General features: G+C 42.6%; 1 protein-coding gene across 5 annotated transcripts in view; it reads left to right on the top strand.

Moving 5' to 3' along the window:
* Positions 1–25,074, top strand: part of nova2 (NOVA alternative splicing regulator 2) — a gene marked incomplete at both ends in the record, with an annotated part of 96,738 nt that overhangs the window by 4,138 nt on the left and 67,526 nt on the right. For 4 of the 5 annotated variants that reach the window (XM_080731217.1, XM_080731215.1, XM_080731213.1 and 1 more), the window contains one exon: positions 20,993–21,136. In XM_080731217.1, coding sequence (XP_080587343.1) covers positions 20,993–21,136 — 144 coding nt within the window. Of the gene's footprint in view, positions 1–20,992; positions 21,159–25,074 lie in introns of all 5 variants that reach the window. The other variant, XM_080731214.1, reaches the window with a different exon arrangement.

Genomic DNA, 25,074 nt, shown 5'->3' with positions numbered 1-25,074 from the left:
CGTGTCCAGAAAATAAATGACAAAGTCCAGGTTTTCTCCAATACGTAAGAGTGTGTGAACGAACAAGCAAAAACCTCGAATGGAAGTTTAATTAAAAGGATATAGGAAAAGAGCAATGTGAATTTTCCATTGTGCTATCCGACGGGTTTCAGTCCAGGACTAATCCAGATCTGTGTGAGGGGGGAAAAACGAGGAACAAAAGTTAACTGGGCCCAGCTGACCTATGGAGAAAACAGCTATCTCTCTCAACCATTCTAGCAGCCTTATGGCGAAGATTGCAGGGGAAGATATGGCAATGCAATAACTCTGAGAGCTATAAATCATGGCTAGGCGCTTCCTAAGGTCCTGAAGATGAAAAGACCAACCAATGAACCTCGTGGCTGGACTTTACAATCACGACCTTCAGCTGCCTTGTTATCTCAGCTATATACAGTAGTACCACCTCCTCACCCTCCTCCTGCCATTCCATCACAGCAATCTACTGGACTCCCTGTTCAGCTTTAGTGTCACATCACAGATTTACAGGTGTAAACGGGCGGGTGAAAGTCTTTTGCCATACGAGCTCCTACATTTGCAGTTTCTATGAAAGGGGTAAAGAATCCAGAATACAGAAGGAAAGAAATAACAGTCAGATTATGTCAAATAGTCCTATAATACATGCATGGTTAAAAATAGAAATAGAATGGATGCCGTTAAAATGCAGCAGGTATAAAATGCACAGTCTCTTGTGCGTGGTCAGAATAGCAATGAATTTAAGTGCTTCAGATGCTACTGGAGAGACAGTGCAGCAGGCATCATAGCAGCAGAATATGATCATAGTTCTAGATATAACCATTCAACAAACACCTAGGGTGGGTTCCCTAACAGTAGTCAGGGTATACCTCACAGATATGGACCTATTTTAACTCCTCTCCTCTCCTCTCCTCTCCTCTCCTCTCCTCTCCTCTCCTCTCCTCTCCTCTCCTCTCCTCCCCTCCCCTCCCCTGTCTGTAGCTGTGGCGTGAGATATAATGTATTCATTTAGTAAATGGATGGACTTCAGTGGTTGGTGAAGACTGAAGAGAAGTGGGGGAGGGGCTTGACAATGCCCTTGCCAAGTTAAATTAGGAGACCTGCAGTGTGTGTGTGTGTGTGTGTGTGTGTGTGTGTGTGTGTGTGTGTGTGTGTGTGTGTGTGTGTGTGTGTGTGGGGGTGTGTGTGTGGCTGTGCATGCGTGTGTGTGTGTGTGTGTGTGTGTGTGTCGTGTGTTTCTTATATTGTGTATGATAGCATGTCTACAAGTGTGGTTGGGACAAGGACATAAAAACCAAGATGAAACTGCAGGGGGACACATAAATCAAGTACCCTGCTCTACATGTGCACACGCAGATGCATACAGACACACACAGACACACGCAGACACACGCAGACGCACGCAGAGACATGCAGACGCACGCAGACACACGTAGATGCACGCAGAGAAACGCAGACGCACGCAGACGCACTTGGCAGCTCTGTACTGAACCTCTGGGTGTATGAGACGTAAGACCTGTGATGTTATGGACCCTGGGAGTGAGGTCAGTGTTGTGTGTTGTACTTCCTCTCATTGATCCATCGGTTAGGAGGACCGCTGGGGGAGGAGACGCACATTTGGCAAAGTGAGAGAAAGCAGCCCCCCTTAAAAGCAGACACCACACGACTTTCAGTGAATGGACGATTTCGGTCAACGATCCGCTCAAATGATTTGTTCACGTTCACCGTTCAGTTGCGCTATTGGGAGTAGCGCTATTGTAGTAAAAAAACACTATCGTTATTATTACTTGGCGTGTACAGCCCGCCCTCCCGTCCTGACCCCTGTGTACGGAGGGCATGAACAAAAGCGTGAACGTAACAGTTTCAGGAAGTGAACGATTTTGTTCCTGTTCGGCAATGAACTAGTTATTTTAAACTGAAGGACCCATATCTACTGGATATTTTGATTGTCTTAAATACCTGCTCTTATGCCTTAACTTAACTTAAAGGCCTGTCCATACTGTCTCTGACCACCGAACCTTTCGTCACTCGCATCTTCTGAAAAGCCTTAGCCCGAATTAGAGTTCGGAAAGTCGGAACTCTCAGGCAAAAAGTTCAGTGGTCGGAGACAGTATGGAGTTAAGGAATAAGAGCTGGTACTTAAGACAATCAAAATAGAGCCCAGAGTGTTAAAATGTAACTAAATGGACCTGTATTAGAGGTTTTTAATGGACTAATTAACACATAGTAGAGGATTTTATTCTGTGTATAGAATCCGGCATGAAAGGCTCAATTTAAATATCTAGCCATGGAGCCATACCTACAGTACGTGTTACATTTTAGGTCTTTAGGCTAACATCAGATTTGTTCTTGCAAAATAATAATTCTTTATTTCTTGATACATGATGATGAATATCCTGTAATACTTATAATTCAAAATACTGAATACAACGCATTTTGAAAGTAAACTATTCTGTTTGCTGATGGTTCGAGTGGGAAATTCTGATTTCATTGCAAATGAAAACACATGTTTGTTAGCCCACATGCTACAATGCTACAACACACCGTTTCCATCAGTAGCATGTTTTCATTCACGTCCATCTTGTGGCAAGGAGGATCGACATGAATGTGTACTTTTTGTGTGGGAGGGGGGGGGCGTGTTGTATTGTGTGTGTGTGTGTGTGTGTGTGAGAGGTGAACCCATAGTCGATTAACTCTCAGAAAAGGGCAAACTGCGATTTACCCACTGATAAATGGTCATCCGCTCTATAGCCTTTTTCAAAGAGGGCGAATTGGAACACGGCGTTCCCCCAGTCGCGAGCGTTTTGTTGTTGGCTTCCATGGCTGTTTGTATGCTGCACCTTCCTCCACTCTGGCTCCCTCCTTCTCCTGCTTTCCTCTCCTCCTCCTCCTCCACCAGACTAAGCCATTTAAGCCTCTATCAGAGTCCAGGGTGAAGGGCTATCACCTCACTGGTGTAGTTTTCTAGCTATCACCTAAAAATGTATAACAAAGCTTAGGTGATAGCTAGGAAACTACACTGCCGTGAGGTGATAGCTCTTCACCTTGGACTATGATAGAGCCCTCAGGCCTAGAATTATTTAATGCTTTAGCTATTGAAAAATAGCAGATATACAAGCTCACAGCGCGGCACCGAGTGCCGCGCTGCAAGGTTGTAGATCTGCTATTTTTTTTAAATCGTGATTTTATTTCTTTGAATATATATCTTTTTAAAAAGCGAACATTTGTAACTCAAATATTTGCTTCTGGGGGGTCCCTGGAACAACATATTTTCTGATCGGGGGGTTCACGGCCAAACACATGTAATTTTGGGGGTCCATTGATATGAAAAGGTTTAAGAACCACTGATTTAGAAGGTGGATTTAGAAGACATTTATAGAATCGGGTAAAAAAATATTCAAAGACTTGCACAAATGTTCATGATCTTTCAAAAAAATAGAAGATCTACAAGCTCCACAAGCAGCATGGCATTTGGTGCCGCACAATATTGTATATCTGCTATTCTTCAATAGCTAAAGCATAAAATAATGGTTAAAGTGGTTCAAATCTAACTCTAATCTAGATTTGCGTACCCGGGTTAAATGGCCTAATCACACTGTACTCCAGACCGTCATGACCGTGTCCTTCGCCGCCTCCTGTTGTTCTCTTCCTTCACCCTCGTCCTCATCCTTGTGTCCCCCCTCCCCTCCCCTCCCCTCCTCTCCCCCTCTCTCTCCCCCCTTCATAAATCGTCAGGCTTCCGTCGACGACGCTGGCTCGGCAACTGTGTCCGCGGCCGCCTATTGATTCGCGCCCGCCGTCAGCGGAACGTGGCCGGCGGTATAGCAAAAAACTGCACTCCTTTCCTTTTTTTTTTCTTTCTTTTCTTTTTTTTGAGCCACTGCGTCAAAGGAAAAAAAGAAGTGCCATTGCACAGGGTGGGGTGGGGTGAAGGCGGCGGAAGGGCGGGGATACACTTGTCTCGAAATCACTCGCCGCGTGATTGGCAGAGCGAAGCGCTCGTCATCGCGAGCTGCCGGCGGATAGGCGGGGGAGACGGAGGGATGGAGCTGAATATGGATGAGGCCGCGATGAAAGGACCGATGCAGTAGGGAGGAATAGAAGGGCCCCCTTTTCTCTAAAATAGCCCTGATCCAAGAACAATACTCGCCACTTTTCTCACACACACACACACACACACACACACACACACACACACACACACACACACACACACACACACACACACACACGCACACGCACACACATAGAGAAGAGGCGGTTCCTTCAGTTTAGCTTTGTTAGAATAGCCACCATGACCATCACAATTTCAAATATGGACGCCCCAAAACAAACCGCTCCTGCATCGGGCAGACATCTCTCTTGAAACAAATACGGCAGCGCGTAGGAGATGTCGTTTTTGCCTTCAGATTAGTCTGTTGGTCCCATTTAGCTATTTCTATGCCGTACCGTGGCTGTTTCATATTCTCTCATGTGTGCTACTGGGAGGCTATACACAAATCCTTTTCGATGATATAATGGATTGTGCAATCAACTTTTTCATTTCTATCCGTCGCTCAACAAATCTAACCGATCGGTTGTTTTGGCTGGGCGACACAGACGTGTGATGAAGTGTAAGTGAGCCCTGAGGCTCTTGGTGTTGATAAGTGATGTCGGCCATCTTTCAGACCAGAGACAGCTGGTCAGAGCCTCACTGCAGGAGAGCTTATACGTCTGTCTCTCTCTGTGTGTGTGTGTGTGTGTGTGTGTGTGTGTGTGTGTGTGTGTGTGTGTGAGTGTGAGTGTGAGTGTGAGAGAGAGAGAGTATGTGTATTTTGTAATGTGTCTAAGGATGGGTGCTTCTGTATGTGTGGGATTCTGTACTTGTATGTTTGTCTTTTAACTTGTTTTCCTGCGTGTGTGTGCGTGTGTGTGTGTATGTGTGTGTGTGTGTGTGTGTGTGTGTGTGTGTGTGTGTGTGTGTGTGTGTGTGTGTGTGTGTGTGTGTGTGTGTGTGTCTGTATGTGTGTCTATGCATATGTATGCAAGCTTTAATACACAACAAAAGAGCAGAGGGCATGATGAGGGGGTGGGAGACAAAGCCTGACCTCGCCGGCCTCCGCCCCCCTACCATCACTAACTCCCTGCTTAGAGGAGATGAATATTTTCCAAGTCCCCCAGCGCCCCAAGCTGGCTGCTCCCCCAGCAGAGCAGAGCAGAGCCCCAGTCCCCCCAGCACAGCACAGAGAGGAGAAAGGTGCATACAGAAAGGACAAAGACGGAGCTATAGGTTGTGCATACCGCTGGTCCCCAAAAACAGTGGGTCGCGGACACATTTGACTGGGTCACCAGTAAATACTGTATCCTCCTTGTTTCCCCATTACATTATTTCAAAAAGGTTTTCAGAAATGTAAAAAATTAAAAATAGGAAAAAAAAGTATTTAATAAAAACTAACTGACAAGAATTTCAGAAATATATGTATTCTTTAAATTCCATAATGTAAAAAAAATACCTATTAAGAACTAGTGATAAGAACTAGATCCTTGAATCTGAAAAGGTTTGGGAACCACTGGTATCTTTTAGATATGCCAAAAGTATTGTGTTCTTACCATGTAATTCAATAACTACGTTTGTGAAAATAATAGCCGGTGTTTGAGTAAATACAGACTTTGAAGGCAAACCAGTATGGAGCTACACAACGCTTCATGCTTTGATATTATCATTGTCGACGCTTGTTGAATAAGTGAAGACTTTGCTTCCAAATTCAGCAATGGTGTGACTGTGTAGCCAACTCTTAAACTAAAAGCTATCATGAATTCAACAGAACGAAAACAAGAAAATCAAATGACTCAATACAAAACTATTGAATTACAGCAGATAATTCTTCCCACATGGGCCGTGCAAAGTGCAAACGCATTGTACCGTTTTGATTTGTCATACACAGTAGATAAAGGGTAAGCTCATTTAAGCAGAAGAGAAACCTAACAGTAAACCCTTGGGTCCATAACCCGGAGGGTTCACAAACATTCAACCAACCCTCAACGGTATTTGCTCTCACCGTACATAATACAGTTATCTCTTATCACTATGGAAAGACTTAAGAATGAGAGAAGATTCCAGTGTGAAAGTACAATTTACACTCCTCAGTGTTAATTTAACGCAAGATTGTAGCAGTAATTGTCCAGACTAAAACTATGACGAAATCTTATTTTGACAATTTTGTAGACAAATAAAAACTAGACAAATATGTTAGGGAGGTATATAAAGAATAAAACTCAATTCATCATTGGTTGTGTGCAGGTGTCGCACTCTCAAAATAGCCAATCTAAAAGTTGTAGATCGGTTGTAGATCGGCTATTTTTGGGATGAAGCTAAGTCACACATGGGCAACATGCGGGACCCGGCCCTTTGACCATCTCAATCCGGCCCTCAAAGTACTCAAAGAAAAACTAAATTATATTTAAAAAAAAAAAGTATAGTCTACAGTCTAAAAGGATGCTATATGTTAATAGTTTTGAAACATTGATATGTACTCAAATGTTTTATGTTTTTAATGTAATAGTGAAACAGCCAACCTTGAGTCCATATTTATAACATAATGCAATGTGTTTTATCAGTGACCTCCTATGGAGTGGTGCATATCAGATAAGATACATTTATAGGCTCATTTAAAAGTTGACATTGGCAGATTCTTTTATGTAACTATAATATTATTATTGTAGGCTAGAGCAGGGGTTTTCAAAGTGGGTGACGGGGCACCCTGGGGTGCCGTGACGGCAGTCCAGGGGTGCCGCGAGATAATTTGATAATTTGTGGAATTTATTTGGACGCAAATATTTAGTATCATTTTAAACTTGAAGTACGTTATTTTCAGTCAGTTCTAACCAAAATAGCTATTATCTTAAAGTTTTCCTCGCAACATAATCACTAAAATATCGTCACTGTCGGGTAGAAACCTCGTATCTCCAAGTTTCAAATGTGTACGTCTTTTGGTAAAGCAAAGCCCTGCTTCATCATACAAGACTGTCGCACAAAACTATTGGAAACAGCCGATCTACAAGCACACAACGCCTCGCAATGCGAGGCGTTGTGTGCTTGTAGATCTGCTGTTTTCTCTAGTTTAGTACATTTTATAGATTATAAATACAAAACGAACGGTTTTGGACATACAGTATAAGGTTTCCACCCGACAACGACGATATGCTATAAATATAAGGTGCTGGAATTGAAAATTATAATGTAGGGGTGCCTCGGATTAAAAAAATATTTATGGGGTGAACTGAGACAAAAAGGTTTGGGCTAGTACACCAGAGTGATACAGCTGTCTTGTTGCGAAAGGCCCTCATTATAAAGTAGTTTGGCATGTCTACCAAATTCATACAGCCTTAACATAATTGTCACGTGTTTCAAGTTTCAATTAAATTGTCCAATGCGTGGCCCTTCACTCACTTTATGGAGGTCCGTATGGCCCTCTGGAAATAAATGCTGCGCACCCCTGAGCTAAGTATACATCAGGCATTATGATGCCATCACGGCCTGCCACACAACAAAATAAAAAATGTCTCTCAAAATTAACACTGGACTGTGGAAATACTGCGTATTGTAAAATAGTGTAGTTCATGAGAAAGACTAATATACCGGGAGTCAAGAGAGGGGTTAGCCTGATCTCCAACCACACCCCCCACCCAGTGGCGTCAGTTCAGCAAAAGCTAGGGTATGGCAAAGATGGGAGTCCTCATGGAAAATAGGCATTACATTTTGGATACCACGGTTCTATTGTGAAAATAGCAGATCTACATGCTCACAAGTTGTGAGCATGTAGATCGGCTATTTTTTGCTTTACTTTTGTCAGTTTTTTACACAGGTTTCTACGGTTTCTTGGGCTGGATATGGCAACCTGGAATGGTTTTTCAAGTGCAGCTAAACTTGGCATGTTAGTAAACGTGCCACAGTTAGCAATAATGCATTGCACCTGTGCAGCTGACCTGCGGAACCTGGTAATATACCATTTTGTCAAGCTGGGGAGAATACAAGTGTGGAGAATATAATTATAATACCTTGTTAAAGTGGCCATTATGTTACATTTTGCATTTGTAGTTATTTTACTGTAATTTAACAACATAATAACCAGCGCAGATAGACAAAGAGACATTTGTGGATTTATATTCAAAAGTAGCTTTTATTTTCCCCCCTGGACCCAGGGTATGGCAGCTGCATACCCCTGCCATACCCAGTTGACGCCCCTGCCCCCCCCCCCACCACCACCACCACGTCAACCCAACACCCTGTGTGCCTGTAGGACACCAGATCCCAGGATTTGAGGCTTCAATCCCCCAGTGTGGAGGGCCTATTCTGGGCCTGGCCGGTCTGGAGGGGCCCTAGCAACAGATTGCACTGTTTACCCATCAGTTTAGGTCAGATGCCTATTCATTATTAATTGTTGTACACAGCCCCAGACTCGCTATAGATAGAGGACGGACACGGAAAAATCTTTCCCTTCATGTTTGACTTTTTAGCAATGCTTGCCTTTCACACATACTGTAAGACATGACATACATGATGCACACATGCGTGGCTTTGCGCGAACACGCCCACACACATACACACACACAAACACACACACTAGCCATAACAATATCCAGCCCCAAGTGTACTTTAGTACTCAGTTGTTTGAAGATGGAACACCACCATTGTTCTCTAAGCAAAATACAACAATACAGCACTACAATATTTCATTGAATATCAATATGTTGCTTCTGCTCAAGGGGTCAGTATTCTCTGAGGCAGAATCTCTGAGGCAGATACAACGCTTGATCAAGTTGTACTGTAGCTGTAGGACACTTGCAAAAACAGCGACCAAATCACTGCTGTTGAAATAACCAAGAAATATGTATCTGGAATTGAGCTTTTATCCTTACTTGAAAGGTTTATATTAACACCACAGAGATTATCCCACATCACACAAGTTCAGAAATATGGTCATCAGTGAAAAATAACTAAGGTGTGGGTTTTTCTATAACCATTGTACCTTGTAGCTCATTTCAGGTGATCTTGTGGGGCATATAAGTGGGGTGGCAGGGCTAGGCGATATTCAAATCAAATCAAAAAAGTATAATACAGGGTTAAGATTTAGATTCATCAATTATTTGATAAATAAGAAATAAAAAAGAAAAATCACTGAAACAAACGTGATTATTCGATTAACCTTCATGAGTGAAATTAAGTCTGTTGTTGGTTCTAAATATCGTTTTCAATACATTTTAATTTTAATTGTCCAGCCCTATGTTATGATCAAGAGTAGAGAGTTGTACAGTACCGTAGTTCCCAACTTGCCCTCTCCTGCTCACGGAAGGGCACGTTTCCAAGCGATCCTCTTGAAGCCTCCTGAACTGTAACTGAGATTAATGGGGGGCTCAGTGTGTCCTGACCCTGTCCTGTCTAAAGATCGAGGTGGCATTGTTGAGCGCTGAGGGATCCCACATCCTGAGCAGCTGTGGCCAGTCTGTCTGCTCATTAAGCAGCTTGGTTAGGTCTGCATACATCAGTATCACCTGGCACCCCTGGGAACGCCGTTGACACACAGGATCATTTGTAATTGCACTTTAGGTTTGGAATTAATTTGGGGATTTTTTTCCAGAGTCTAAGCAAAAGGGCTTCATGTTTAGAGCAGGGGTTTTCAAAGTGGGTGCCGCAACTGCAGTCCAGGGGTGCCGCGAGATAATTTGACAATATTTGGAATTTATTTGGACACTTGAAAAAGCATTTTAAAAGTACAAAGTTATTTTCAGTCAGTTCTAACCAAAATGGCTATTATCTCAACGTTTTCCTCGCAACATAATCACTAAAATATTGTCACTGTCGGGCAGAAACCTTGTATCTCCAAGTTTCAAATGTGTACCTCGCGATGCGAGGCGTTGTGTGCTTGTAGATCTGCTGTTTGAAAGTGGAAATTAAAATGTAGGGGTGCCTCGGATTAAAACAATATTTATGGGGTGCCCTGAGACAAAAAACGTTTGGGAACCCCTGGTTTAGAGAGTTTAGCGAATCATGTGCGAAGAACTTCATCAAAGTGTCCTTGATACATACTGTAGTTTAAATCGAAAGCTCACAATATGTTGTGGTGATTTGCAACAAGATTCACCCACAATTTTAAGCAGAACCTCCCAGGCACGGTGGGGTTCTTGTGATTATATAACCTGAGAACGTCAGTGCCTTACAAGGGGAAGAAGAACCAGTCTTGATTGATTGATTGATTGATCGAGTATTTTATTAGACAAAAGTGGAGAACATAACAAGTATAGTCAATACATTAAAGAATGAAGTACAGTACAAGTACAGTTAAACACCCTGCCTAAAAGGAACATCGCATCACATTTTATGGCCTTTTTTAAGTCCTAGGTATTCAACTCATGACTGTGTTAGAATCGATGTTACAGGGACTTTCATCGAGCGTGTAGCACTACGTAGTATGTAAAAAAAGAAATCGACATGTGGAAACAATGGGAACATTTTGGAACCTTTTTGGAAACTTTTCACCTATAATGACATGCTCAAAATATAGGGTCACCCGGTTAAAAGTGGCTAATCGTTCTCCACAATTTCCAGGATTATACTAAATAAAGTCAACATACCGTATGTAGCAATTCACTTAAAAAGCTCTTACAAGTAAAAGCTCAACTCCGAGTGACCCATTGAGAGACCTCAAAAGACCCGGTGGTATGTAAACACATCAGTGAACAGTTGTCTTGGTGGTGATGGTGGTAGCCATACTGTATATTCCAATGTGAAACATCACTAATTACATCTCCTTATAGAGCTGATGATGATCATGAGTCATGCCGGTCGCCAAGGAGCGTAGGCTTATTTATAAGATGCTGGAAAGAGGCTGTTTGTGGAGGTGGTGTGTGTGTGTGCGCGCGCGCGCGCGTGTGTGTGTGTGTGTGTGTGTGTGTGTGTGTGTGTGTGTTTCACGCATGCGTGCAAGGAAGCGTGTGTTATATATCGTCACTGTCGGGCAGAAACCTTGTATCTCCCAAGTTTAAAATGTGTACGTTTTTTGTGTAACTAAAGCCCTGCTTCATCGTACAAGGCAGTCGCACAAAAGTATAGTGAAAACAGCTGATCTACAAACACACCAACGCCTCGCGGTGCGAGTCGTTGTGTGCTTGTAGATCGGCTGTTTTCACTGGTTTAAATCAAAACGAACGGTTTTGGACCTACAAGGTTTTCACCTGACAACGAAGATATGTGTGTGCATTTGTGGTGTGAATGTACTGTATTAGTGTATGTGTGTATGTGTGTGCATCTGCGTGTGATTGTACTGTAGTGGTGCGGTGCGTGTGCGCACGCGTGCATGCGTGTGTGTGTGTGTGTGTGTGTGTGTGTGTGTGTGTGTGTGTGTGTGTGTGTGTGTGCGTGTGTGCGTGTGTGTGCGCGCGCGTGCGTGTTTGATATTATTTATCAATTCCCCTGCCTTATTAATGTGGGCTGGTTATAATTAGCCGGGCTCCATCTAAAGCAGGTCAGTCCATGGGCTCCACACTCTAAGTGGGTCACTGCAGAACACTGCTACAGTACATGTACCCACTCCTAGAGGAGAGGGGAGGGGAGGGGAGGGGAGGGGAGGGGAGGGGGGAAGAGGACGTGTGAGAAAAGATGGAGGGGAGAAGGGGAGGATTAGAGGAGGAGGAGGAGGAGGAGGAGGGGGGAAGATGAGGGAGGAAGATACGAACGACCAAGTCGAGATGAAAGCATTTCAAGAAAGATGGAGAGCAGGACAAGAGGGTGTAGGGAGGAGAGAGGAAGAGGAAGGGAGTACAAAATAAAACGAGGGGTGCGAGTGTGGAGGGGAGAGTGTTTTTTTGCGGGTCTTTCAGTCCGAGTGTATCAAAAAAGCAACTGTGTTAAATCACTTCTAGGCTCATTTTCCTACTTACCTGTATATTGATCCCAAAAGACTGTCCATGGGGTCTATTAGGCAGAAATGCCCTGTTGTCCAGTTTCCCCAGCAGAACCCAGCAGATCTCATAGCATAGAGTGGAGCCTATTAAGCCTATCACTTTTACACATCCATGCTATCGTTGTCCCACAAAAGCCATCATACTCTGCTAAACAGAGGTTTTGCTTTTATATGTTTTACCAAGTCCCCGAAAGGATGCCCTGTGATTGGCCAGTACAGTCACTTTGATTGGCAGTTTGAGTGGCAGAATGCTCACCCCAAAACATGATTTATGAGACTTTGGTGGCTTGTGTGGGACAAACAAGGCATGGATGTGTTTGTAATTACAAATAGTAACAGATTCATGAAAAAAGAAATCACTTTTGACCACAACAAATAGTGAAAAGCGATAGGCTTATACGCTCCACTCTATGCTATGAGAGCTGCTGGGTTCTGATGGGGAAACTGGACAACGGGCATTTCTGCCTAATAGACCCCATGGACAGTCATTTTGGATCAATATAAGTAGGAATATGAGCCTAGAAGTGATTTAGGGAGGAGTTGTCCTTTAAGCACCGTAGGTCCGACCAGTTTAACATTCACCAGGTTAGCATTCACCAGCATCGACAGGTTAGCATTTCACCAGGTTAGCATTCACCAGAGTTAGTTTTACTGAGGTTAGGTTTAGGTGCATCTCCATCCCCCCGACCTTCGTCACCTCCACGCAGCCAATCACAAGCTTCCGCTGCCTTAACCCAGTCGCTTTTTTGATACACACGGACTGAATGACCAGCAAAAAACACTCTCACTCGAGTGTGGAGAGACGAGGGCACACTAGGAGGAGAGCAGAGGCTAAACGAGAGGTTGGGTGAGGATGAGGAGGAAAGGACAGAATGAGAAGAGAGGAGAAAGTCATTAGAGGGCTTGGAAAGGAGAGAGGAAGAATGGGCTCTGTCTGTAGCTATGGCTGTGAAACAAGACAATATGTAGATCGGCTATTTTCGGGCAAAGAATTGCGGAGTAGAGGGAACAAAAGGAGAGGACCCGAGTCCAGACCCCTGGGTGACCTCAGTCAACAAAGGGTTCAAGTGGTTAACCACAGAAAGAGAAAGAGTAACTTAGTAACCTGAACATCGCTGTATTGCTCCAATCCATCCACTTCTCACAATAAGACATCAATTCAGGTGTAATGTATTTTACGGCCTATGTGTTCGTTATCAATGTTTTTGGGAGGGGTGGGGGGATCAGGCCAGTGTTGTTTTTGACAGCAAATTTTGATTTAGTTTTAGTCATAGTCTTTTGAATAAATTGTCATTTAGTTTTAGTCATAATTTAGTCACCTGGAAAGTTTTTGTTTTAGTCTAGTTTTAGTTGACTGAATATCATAAGATTTTAGGCGACTAAATCTACAGTTGATTTAGTTGACTAAAATGATTTTTGGGCAGGGCTTGATGGCATCATAATGACTGATTTTACACTTGGTTGCGTGCTGAAAATAGCCGATCTACAAGCTCACAACGCGTCACAGCGCGACGCGTTGTGAGCTTGTAGATCTGCTATTTTCAGCAAGCAACACCTGAGAGCAACCAAACATAAAATTACTCTCTTCTCCACTAGTCCCTCCCTAACGTTTTAGTCTAGTTTTTATTTTGTTGACAAAATTGTCAATATATTTAGTCTTAGTTTTAGTCATCACAGCTTAGTTTTTATTTTGTTTTTTATTTAGTTTTCGTCAGTGAAAAAACGCAGTCGACAACATTTTTCGTCATAGTTTTAGTCGACTAAATCAACACTGGATCAGGCTAAAGACAGACTTCATTTCCTGTTGTATCCAGACTACAGAAGGAAGAGGTCGGGGTCCCAGCTGTGTCTGACATCACCGTCAGAGTTTATAGGAAGGCCAGAGGCGGTGTCAGGTTTCTCCTCTGTACTTCTGACAGCTCAGACTTGCACTGGACTATGTTGAGCAGACGACAAGTTGATGGAGTAGTAGTGTGTCCCTGTCCCTGCAAACTGCTATAGTCTACTGCAGCCATACGAGACCAGGGGGCCAGGGCTAAGATTATGTTGATATAACATGAAAGGTCACTTTTTAAACACTTAAAGGACAACTTTGTTTGTTTTTTTACAACGAGGGTTCATATTTTAGATTGTAATTAGGCTAGAGAAAAGAAAAAAATAGTGTTAAAAATGTTCTCATTTACTGCTTTCTATCGTTTTAGCGATTTTAATGACTTTGATTTCAGTGGCACAGTGCGTGCAAGTGGCTAAATAATCTTTTTAAGATTAAATAGTCTTTTTAGACACAATAAGCACATTCCCAAGATGCACCGCAATCCTTCATGGGCAGATGTGACTTATGGGGACTACTGTAAATAGTAATAAAGAAATCGCCGGCTTATTGTGTCTAAAAATACATATTTAGTCACTTGCATGCATGCCCCAAACCATTGAAATCAAAGTCACTAAAATCGCTAAAACGATAGAAAGCAGTCAATGAAAACATTTAAACACTCATCTTTTCTTTTCTCTAATTACAATCTAAAATATGAACCCTTGTTGTAAAAAAAAAAAACAAAGTTGTCCTTTAAACACCTTTTCATTGCGATACCGATAAATAAGAACTTATATACTACGTTGGTTCCATTGAACACAATCGATTGATTGATCATTAAAATAAACATGCTCTGAAAGTGCACACGGCCGACCCAGTGCTCAGACGGGTGGCCATTAAAGTGAGCCCTTATCCAGAAAAGGTTAGGAACCACTGCTCTACCGTATTTCTAATAAATGCTGTAGAAGCACAGTCTATTGCACACTCTGTAATAGCCTGTGAAAGAGAAAGATAAAACAGACAAAAGAGAAAGACAAAACAGCGCAGCACAACATTTTGTGATTTAGCCTATCATACAATATTGAGTCACAAACAACCTCATCAGTGCAATAGGGCTATTAAACGGGTAATCGTGGATATCTTTATATTCTCTATAAACCTTAGTTGGTTGATTTTGTGGATGTTTATTCAACAGTCATTTGCTAGAATTGCTACTAATTGTGGAGACAGTTTCAGTGTTTCTTCTTCAGTTTGCGTAGCTATGTTTGCATTCCTCAGAACAACGAGGGCACAGCTAAAGGGCTTCCTGAAGTGTGCTTCACACTGGATGACAGTCTATATTTTGCAATAATTGTTATCTTTATCCAAGTAATGTGTTTTTTCAAACATTTACACTGTAGAGTAGAGCTCTCATCAGCAAATTAAGAATGATACAAGCTCACAATGTGTTATTTCGTGATGTTGTGAGCTTTTAGATTGGTTATTGCAGTGTTTCCCAACCTTTTTTCTGCCAGGGCACACTTTTCATAGCCAAAAGATCCCAGGGCACACCTATACAGTGTATGTGGCTATTTACTTTTGATGCAGTAATGGTCTATTTTCTTTTCTTTCTGGAGGTATTAAAAAGGTTTTAAAAGTCCTTAAATTGTGACTTCACTGTCAAATTTCAAAGGGGCACACCAAAGCAACTCATAGGGCAGGGTTCGCGGTTGAGAAACACTGGGGCTATTGTACTATTTTTGTAAATGTTTGAAAAAATATTAAAATACGGCATAAGTGGTCAACATGGAAACGGATTGAAAGTGGAGACACTGGACATCTGCTCGCTGTGCACTGCGTAGCGGCCCCTGCACCGTAAAACCCACAGCCAGAGTGTACATATCAAGGATCAAGGTTACTTTATTTGTCCCTTAAGGAAGTTTTCCTTGGACAGACCGGCTGCGGCCTGCCGCCACGTCCAAGTTCACACAGGTTTACGCTAAAATAACCACAAAGGAATTAAGCTCTCAAACGGTTTCATCCTTTTGACAGATTATGTGGGCTACAAATAATATTGTTGGTGTCAGGCAGTGGCGTCAGTTCAGAAAAAGCTAAGGTATGGCAACATGACTGGTGTCTTGCAGCGCGTGTGCAAGACACATACCTTAGCAACAGGCACGATACATTTATTTTAAGAAGTACATTCTATTTTTCCCCCCGTTTCTACGGTTTCTTGGGCTGGATATGGCAGCCTGGAACGGTTGTTCGGGTGCAGCTAAACTTGGCATGTTAGTAAACGTGCCACAATACCTTGTTAAAGTGACCATTTTGTTAAATTTTGCATTTGTAGTTATTTTACTGTAATTTAACAACATGAATAGAACAGAGAGACAAAGAGACATTCATGGATTTATATTTAAAAGTAACTTTCATTTTCCCCCCTGGACCCAGGGTATGGCAGCTGCATACCCCTGCCATACCCAATTGACGCCCCTGGTGTCAGGCAGTATCTCCATACTGTATGTTAACTTTTGTTGATGTTTTTTTTTCTCTCTCGTAAATTGATGCCCTACTTAGTCATATTATAGTGTCACACAAACGTTGAAAAAAATTACCCGTCTACGGCAACACGCTTTGATCTTGCTCCTGCTATTTTTTTGTTCTGAAAAGTGGATATATATATATATATATATGAGATTTCCATATATCCATGCGTGGATACATGGACAGCTACGATACGATCCTGTATACTATACATGTACACATAACACAGCCCCTAATTCTTATTCAGGAGACTCATTTTTTTTTTATACATAATTACGGTATTTCTTTGCTGTTATTTATAACCAAATGGACACGGACATTAACATTACAAATGGATAAATGAACACTCAAGATTTTATTGCGTATTCTTTTTTTTTAAGTGCAGCAGACAGATTAAGAACAAGGTGCCTGCCCCCTGTGAGAAAGAGTGCCCTGTGTAATAATAATAATCCTATTTCAATCTCTCTCCTGAGGTTAGCCGTCCTGGATTATTATCTAATATGAGTTATACTGTCAGGGAACCACAGAGGACAACCCAAAACTACTGTAGCTAAAAGCAAAAACACAGTACCACAAAGTATATACACAATGCATTTATTATGAATATACTGTATTATTTGTATTTTTCTATCATTTGTTACTGTTACTATTGTCCATATACATATGGATATAGTTGAATTATTTGTGTTTGTTTAAATTGTTTTGCATTTGGATATTGAAACATGGAGGGTGGCACTCTATTTTTTATTGTTCCTTATGACTCAAGATTGTGGTGACAAAATGACAAGATGAAGGCTGAATAGCCGAAGCGTCTGTCGTCTTGTCATCATGAGTCATACGGAACAATAAATAATACTTTTATTTCTGAGCATGACCCTCCATGTTTTGATCCATTGTCATTTTGGATAACGCACCAGAGTGGTGCGTTTGGATATTACCCACCTACTGCATGTCAGTCTGGCCTGGAAAGGGGTTCCCTTGTTTGTGATCCTTCCAGAGATTTCCTCCTTTTCATTTCCCATCTGGGAGGTTTCCCATGGCCGGGGGGGGGTCTAAGGACAGGTGTTGTGTTTTCTGTGTTAAAGGTGATACACCATGAAATTTCACTTTTCCTATTTTAAAACCTTTTTTTGGGGTCCCACTAGCACCTTCTATCCTCACAAAGTCCCATTTCTGACCGTTGTGTCTTTCTCTGGTTTTGAGAAGGCGAAGGTTAAAAGTATCCCACGGGTTCTCAAAACAGGCTGTCCAGATTTGCTGCCGATTGTGACGTCATCTGCCGATTGTGACGTCATCACAAAAAAAAAAAAAAATCAAAAAAATCTTTAAAAAAAAAAAAAATTTCAAAAGGATTTTTTTTTGTGTGTGGGGGGGGGGGCGCAGATCAGGCCAAAGGTGGTACTGCAGCTGAAATGCTCTGAGAGCCATTCAAAAATGAGAGAGGCTCTCTATTCAGGAGTGGTAATTTAGCCTCAAACCTTTTGAAAAACGTTTTTGGGACATAAACAATATGACATAAATACTTTTTAAATGCATGGTGTATCACCTTTAAACCTGGACCTGTAAAGCCCCTTGAAACCGTAAGGCCTGATTTATATGTAGTTGACTTGAGTGCCATGTCACACACTGAAAATAATCTACAAGCTCACTGTGCGCCGACTTGTGAGCTTGTAGATCGGCACTCAACTAAGCATAAATCAGGCTTAACGGTGATTAAGGGGCTACAGAAATAAACTTGAGTTGAGTTACATCTCCACATCCCATAATGGTACCGTAAGCTCATCCTAATCCACCAAGTCACCAGAACCAGACACACCCCTGCCCTCCCATTCCCTTCGCTTTGTGCCATACTTCTCATTAAACCAGGGGTCTTCAACAGGGGGTCCGGGACCCCTAGGGGGTCCTCAGAGTTACTACATCCCAATTCTGAGGAGAACTTTAGCCAAAAATAGCAGATCTACAAGCTCTCAATGCCTCGCATTGCGAGGAGTTAAAGCTTGTAGATCGTCTACTTTTAGCAAATAGGTTTGGTGTAGAGGTAAAAAAAAAGAGCAGACCAAGTACAGAGTGAAAGGCAAAGTAAGTAACAATGATTTAAGTGGTTAAAAGTCTGAAAAAAAAACACATCAACATACATGAATCTAACTTATGACAGTGCTGTCAAACACGTTTATGAATCTATGAAATCAATGAGAATCTGTATCACACATTTATACAATATGTATAAAGGGGGTCCCTGCTTCATGTCTCTCTCAGCTAAGGGGTCCTTGGCCTGAAAACGTTGAAAACCCCTGCTTTAAACTGTCCCTTTAGGCCTTGGGCCACCTGTTTAAATCATGTGGGTGAAATGGGCCTTTAGCAGTCCTGTGGACGCAGAGAACCAAGGAAGGAAGGAAGGATGGATGGATGGAATGAAGGAGTTGTTCTGCTGTGTTATTCTTAAAGTGACCTGCAGCAGGTTGATATGATCACTATGGAGACAAAGACACGTCTGTCTCACAGTGAGAGGAGGGCTGTTCTCACCTAGCTCCTCTTCAACCTGCGTGGGCACACACACACACATATACACACAGGCACGCACACACACACACGCATGCACGCACACGCGCGCACACACACACACACACACACGCACGCACACACGCACGCACGCACGCACGCACACGCACACACACACACACACACACACACACACATGGTGTGGCTTTGAAACAACGCCTCGGTATGTTGTTTGATGTGCGCTGAGTGGCCCTCAGAGTGTGTTGTTCTCCGTGGGAACACAGAGTGGGAGGAACAGAGAACTACATTACCCAGGAAACACTGTTCTCTACCCTCCCACTGCACTGTTAGAGTGGCCCCGGGGTGTCACGGCGAGAGAGAGGCAGTCATGTAACGAAAAGGTCACAGCTGTGTGTGTGTGTGTGTGTGTGTGTGTGTGTGTGTGTGTGTGTGTGTGTGTGTGTGTGTGTGTGTGTGTGTGTGTGTGTGTGTACCGTTTGTGCGCGCGCGCACCGTCAAATACTGCATTCCATCCCTTATGAAACACTCCTGATTTGAAAGTACAAAGAACATGAAACAGCGGACACACATGCATGTAACATGTGTATAGTCCAGGGGGTCTTAAGGTTTTCAGGTCAGGGACCCCCTTAATTGAGAGAGAGATGAAGCAGGGACCACAACCTTTTCATAGATTCCATATAGTTTATTGTATTTTGGATTCATGTTAATTTGTGTTTTCAGATACTGTATTTAACCACTTGAACCGTCAATACTTAATAAACTTGACCTTTCACTATGTACTAGTCCTTTTCAGAATGCAATAACTGCACGTCAACAGTTGAAGTGAATAAAACTCTGATCTGAATGTGTGCTTACTTGATTTGTGAGTACATCTACAGTTTGTGCCAAAGTGTGCGTGTGGCTTAAGATTGCATGTTGTGTTGTACCCTGACTCTGATTCATTTGTTGCTTTGGGATTTTGTGCATGAGCCCCTTTGCGTTGTAGTGCCTCCCAGCCTAATATCTAAGCTGTATTGCTTTGCTAAAAATAACGGATTCTGAGCATAAATGAGGGTTTATTGCGGTGGCGTAATTCATGAGAATTAGCTGAATTTGATTAGCTCAACAAATCACTGAGAGCGATATTCCTCAGCTTCCCGCCTGTGCCAAGGTGGTGACGAGGAACAGATTCCGCGGGCGGACGCCGAAATTAGATCAGGCCGATCTGGAGAAAGTGTTTTTGGAGGCACGAACATAATGGATGCCCAATGAAAAGAGATGGAGATAGAGGGAGAGGAAAGAGGCAGAGAAAGACCAACAGGACGAGTGAGAAACAGAGGGAGAGGGAGAGGAAACACATACAAAATGAGAAAGAACGAGAGAGCGTTAGAGAGAGAGAGAGAGAGAGGGGGAGAGAGAGAGAGGGAGAGGGAGAGAAAGAGGCATTGCAGTGAGGTGGCGTCATCCGGTTATGGAAGTAATTAGTTGTTTTTTAATTGATATCAGTGATTGTTAGATGTATTTTTTTTTTGTTTATTTACAGTGTCAGTATGTAGTTGTCCAGCGTTATACTCATTTGATTGTAGGATTAAGTAAACTGACTGATACTCCATTATAATATGTGATATTCGTGGCTTGAGAGAATTGAGAAACTACTTTTTCTTTTTTATTATGACAAATAAACCCCCTTATTCTTTATTTAACCAGGCAAGGCACTTAAGAAAATATTCTTATTTACCTTTGTGGCCTTGCAAAAGGCAAAGCATTTTGAGAGAGAGAGAGAGAGAGAGAGAGAGAGAGAGAGAGAGAGGAAATAAGAGACTGTACAAGAAATCAATCAGGTTAAAAGCAAGTAAGCACAAATAGCAAATCACAAAAGCACAGCAAAAGAAACAGCACACTCAATAGATAAAAACACAATCAAACATAAAAACAATAAAACATAATGAATGGCCATAAGGAGGAAGACAGACATGTGTACAGGTACAGTATTTTCAGGGATTGTGTGACAGCCTCACAAAATGAGTACTGCATACTGTAGCTATTTCAAATGTTTCATTTTGAGTGTGTCTCTCTCTCTCTCTCTCTCTCTCTCTCTCTCTCTCTCTCTCTCTCTCTCTCTCTCTCTCTCTCTCTCTCTCTCTCTCTTAAAATCTAATGTCTGCCTTCCTGTGTCTGACTTCCTGTTTCTTATTTCCTGCTGCAGAGGAAGGCGAGTACTTCCTGAAGGTTTTGATTCCCAGCTATGCGGCGGGCTCCATCATTGGGAAGGGAGGTCAGACCATCGTACAGCTGCAGAAGGAGACGGGGGCCACCATCAAACTGTCCAAATCCAAAGACTTCTATCCCGGTAAGACCCTGCCGCCTCTGGAGTAACACACCGGCCCAACACTTATACCAATTAGTAATCACACTAATTAAAGCCCTGTTCCATTCTGGTCAGACAGAGTCAGGGTGCTGATATCGTGTATGTTACCCTCTGATACACGACTGGGTCTCAACGGACGCTTTTCGACCGCCAAAGAACCGGTTCGGGTTCTTTCTCCCGCCTATGGGTTGAACCAGAGGTGAGCTTTTCCACCGAGAACCGAGTTGGTTCTGAACCGTAAAAGTTGGTTCGGAACGGGAACCACAAAATCCTTGGTTCCTCTGGTTCAATCTGGTGGAAACGCAAGCTGGTTCGTGGCCCGTTCGCAAGAAAGTTGAACGGCACTGGTTCTTGAATCAAGGTTATTTTGGTGGAAAAGGCCCCAAAGTGTGGTCCAGGTACCCTCATGGTTCCTTGGGGGAGTTCCAAATGACCCCTTACGGGACTGTAACTCTGACAGTTATGGGGGTCCTTTAAATAAATAAAAACATTTGAAAACCTTTGTGCTTCACAAAATGGAGTCTTAATTAGTATAATTGGTAAGGCCTGTGAAGGAAGGAAAAGGCCCAATTTATTACCAATATGGCTGCTGTGCATACAGTATAGCGCCGATGTCGGGTGGAAACCTTGTATGTCCAAAACCGTTTGTTTTGTATTTATCATTTTAAAAATGATTTAAACTAGTGAACTAGCCGATCTACAAGCACACAACGCCTCGCACTGCTTGTAGATCTGCTGTTTTCACTACTTTTGTGCGACGGCCTTGTATGATGAAGCAGCGCTTTACTTTGCGAAAAAAATTGCAAATTTGAAACTTGGAGATACAAGGTTCCCGACAGTGACGATAGCCTTTTGGGCTGAGGGTGTGGGGTTGATACCATTGGTGGAAGGTGGAAAATGAACACCAGACATCAGGCAAGCGATGACTGTTTTTATTTCTTTGGCTGATATATTTGTCATACACTTTCTCTGGTCTGGCCTGCCACCATTTTCAGAATCACTTGGCGCGTGTTTTTTTGCAAAATGGTGAAAAAGGCCCCGGTAACGCTTAAAAGTCACAACGGATGAATGGAGAGAGGAGGAGTGGGACGGAGGGGTGTTATTGCTGGATGAATGGATAGACAGATAGAGAGAGAGAGAGATGGGCGGAATTGATGGATGGTTAGGTTTAATGAAGGACGAGTGGAGGATTGACCGTGTGTATTACTGAAGGGTCTTTAAGTGCAAAGGCTGTTGAACCATCAATGAAACATTTACCCAAGTCGGGACGAATCAAACGATCATGTGTAATGTGTGTGTGCACACACACACACACACACACACACACACACACACACACACACACACACACACACACACACACACACACACACGCATACACGCATGCACGCACACACGCACCCACCCACGCACGCACACACACACACTGAATGAAAACTGTAATTCCAAAACACTACACCAGGGTTCCCCAATTAGTTTTCCCCAAGGGCCGAATTATGTCTAGGGTACCAAGCCGAGGGCCACAACATTGAAGGGGGCGACGGTGGCGTTCCCGCTACTCCAGCGACAGTTCAGATATCGTCGTTGTCGGGTGAAAATCTTGTCCAAAACCGTTCGTTTTGCATTTATAATTTTAAAAATGATTTAAACTAGTGAAAACAGCCGATCTACAAGCACACAACGCCTCGCGGTGCGAGGCGTTTCTGTACTTGTAGATCTGCTGTTTTCACTACTTTTGTGCAACGGCCTTGTATGATGAAGCAGGGCTTTACTTTGCGAAAGAATGTACAAATTTGGAGATACGAGATTTCCACCCGACAACGACGATATACTAGTGTTGTTGCTGCTCTTATACCACCATTATTACTGGGGTTGGTGGGGGCCAGACAGTAGCCCCCCGCGGGCCGCCTATTGGGGAACCCTGCGCTACACTGTAAAATACTCTTATGTAACTCTAATAGAGTAAATTATTCCGTTTTCCGTGGGTCCCGTCTCAAGAGTGTAAAGATGGATCAACTCTTATTGGTCCATTTTTTACACTCTCCGTTTTTCCATCCAATAAAATCAACCAGAGACATCCTGAAATTCTTCAGTTCATAACACACCTATTTTATGCAGGCCACATGGCTCATAAAGTTAACAATGTCACTTAGTTTCGTACAGTAATTGGACGTGTAAATCTTGGCTCCATACACATAATGCATCCATTTGTTACTCTGAGAGTGTACACAAATGTACCCTACCGAACCCTTACGGGTCCATTGGGTTACAGTACATTGTACACTCACAGAGTTAAATGAACACCGCCGATTTCACAGTGATTGGCACCTGGTCTCGCACTATGCAAGGGAGAGCCCAGCCACATTCTCCCCATATTTACAATGTCATTTTTATCACTGTAATAGAATTATGTATTTATAGGGACTACCTCTGTCCTGTGTGTGTGGGAGAGAGAGGGAGAGAGACAGAGGGACAGAGAGAGGGAGAGAGAGAGAGAGAGAGAGAGAGAGAGAGAGAGAGAGAGAGATGACCCCAGACTCATATGGGCTGTCTGCATGCTAACCCTCTCGGGGGCAGGAGGTTGGGGGTCTCAATTGAGATCATGTTCCACACACACACACACACACACACACACACACACACACACACACACACACACACACACACACACACACACACACACACACACACACACACACACACACACACACACACACACATACACACACACACACACACACACCATGACGAGTACAGGATTAGGGGCTCAGAGGTGAAATTGTATTTGTCTGAACTATTAATTAAAACCTGACATGACGTGGTGTGTGCGTGTGCGCGTGGGTGCGTGTGTGTGTGTGTGTGTGTGTATGTGGCGATTGAGATGGGGTTGTAATGACAATGAGTTGTCCTTTTCAGCTGTTCTTGTTGTGAGCTGGCTCTATTTTCTCTTGATTAGGTTTTGTATTGTTTGTACATAGAGAGGAGTGGCAGGTCCAAGTTCAGGTTCAGAACAGAACAGACAACGCTGAAAACTAAGTTGCATGGGATGGAATAACACAAGAGACTAAAGCATACTAAAATAACTGAGCCGCTAGCGGACTGAGAAACAAGTTACGTATTTGATCCCTACGACGTCATTTACACAGTATATGGTGCTTTATGCTGTATGTGGTCCATGGTTGTTATTCACTTTGGGTACTAGCATCAGCTAAAACAGTGGTTCTCAAAGTCACGGACTCTCTAGTTTCCTTTATGGAGGTCTAAATTGACCTTTACAAGTCTGAAACTTTGACAGTGTACTAATGGAACCAAATGGACCCTAACGGGTACATTTTGTTCCATTTGTACACTGAGAACGACTGAGCTAAAACATACACTGCGTGTTGAATAGCTTGGATGATTAAAAAACGTACACATTATAATAATTGTAAATGTTTAACTTTGGGTTGTCTATTCATTGCACTCTTACATTGTCTCTGATGTAATATTTAACTAAGCATTGTGTGTAGCTATCTCTCAGCTTGAAGCCTGCAAGACATTTGTTGGTGTTAAATATGATCGTCACTGTGCAGTTAGAATGAGGTCGATTATAACTAGATTCATTACTTTAATTAGATGTGGGATGAATAACAACTATGGGACAACTATTTTCAATTAGGCTGCACAGTTGGAGGAAAATCATATTACGGAACATTAATAACGAAGTCGAAAGAATATCTTCTGCATAATACAGTAATTGAATACATTGCTTAGGATTTGCCCTGCTTGAATTTTTCTCTTGAGTTTAATTTTGAAGACACCTGCTGTCTTAAACACCAAGTTCAATTAGTCATTCGGTTTCTTTCATTTCTCCAATTGAAATTTTAAACATTTACCCCAATGTTCTTTTTTCTAAAGAAGACATTTTCAACAGTGAAAAT

This window comes from Nannobrachium achirus (genome assembly GCF_963921795.1).
Source record: "Nannobrachium achirus genome assembly, chromosome: 8".
In the NCBI taxonomy this organism is placed as follows: domain Eukaryota; kingdom Metazoa; phylum Chordata; class Actinopteri; order Myctophiformes; family Myctophidae; genus Nannobrachium; species Nannobrachium achirus.
The sequence above is the reverse complement of the archived record's forward strand: the minus strand, read 5'-3'. Positions and strand labels throughout refer to the sequence as shown.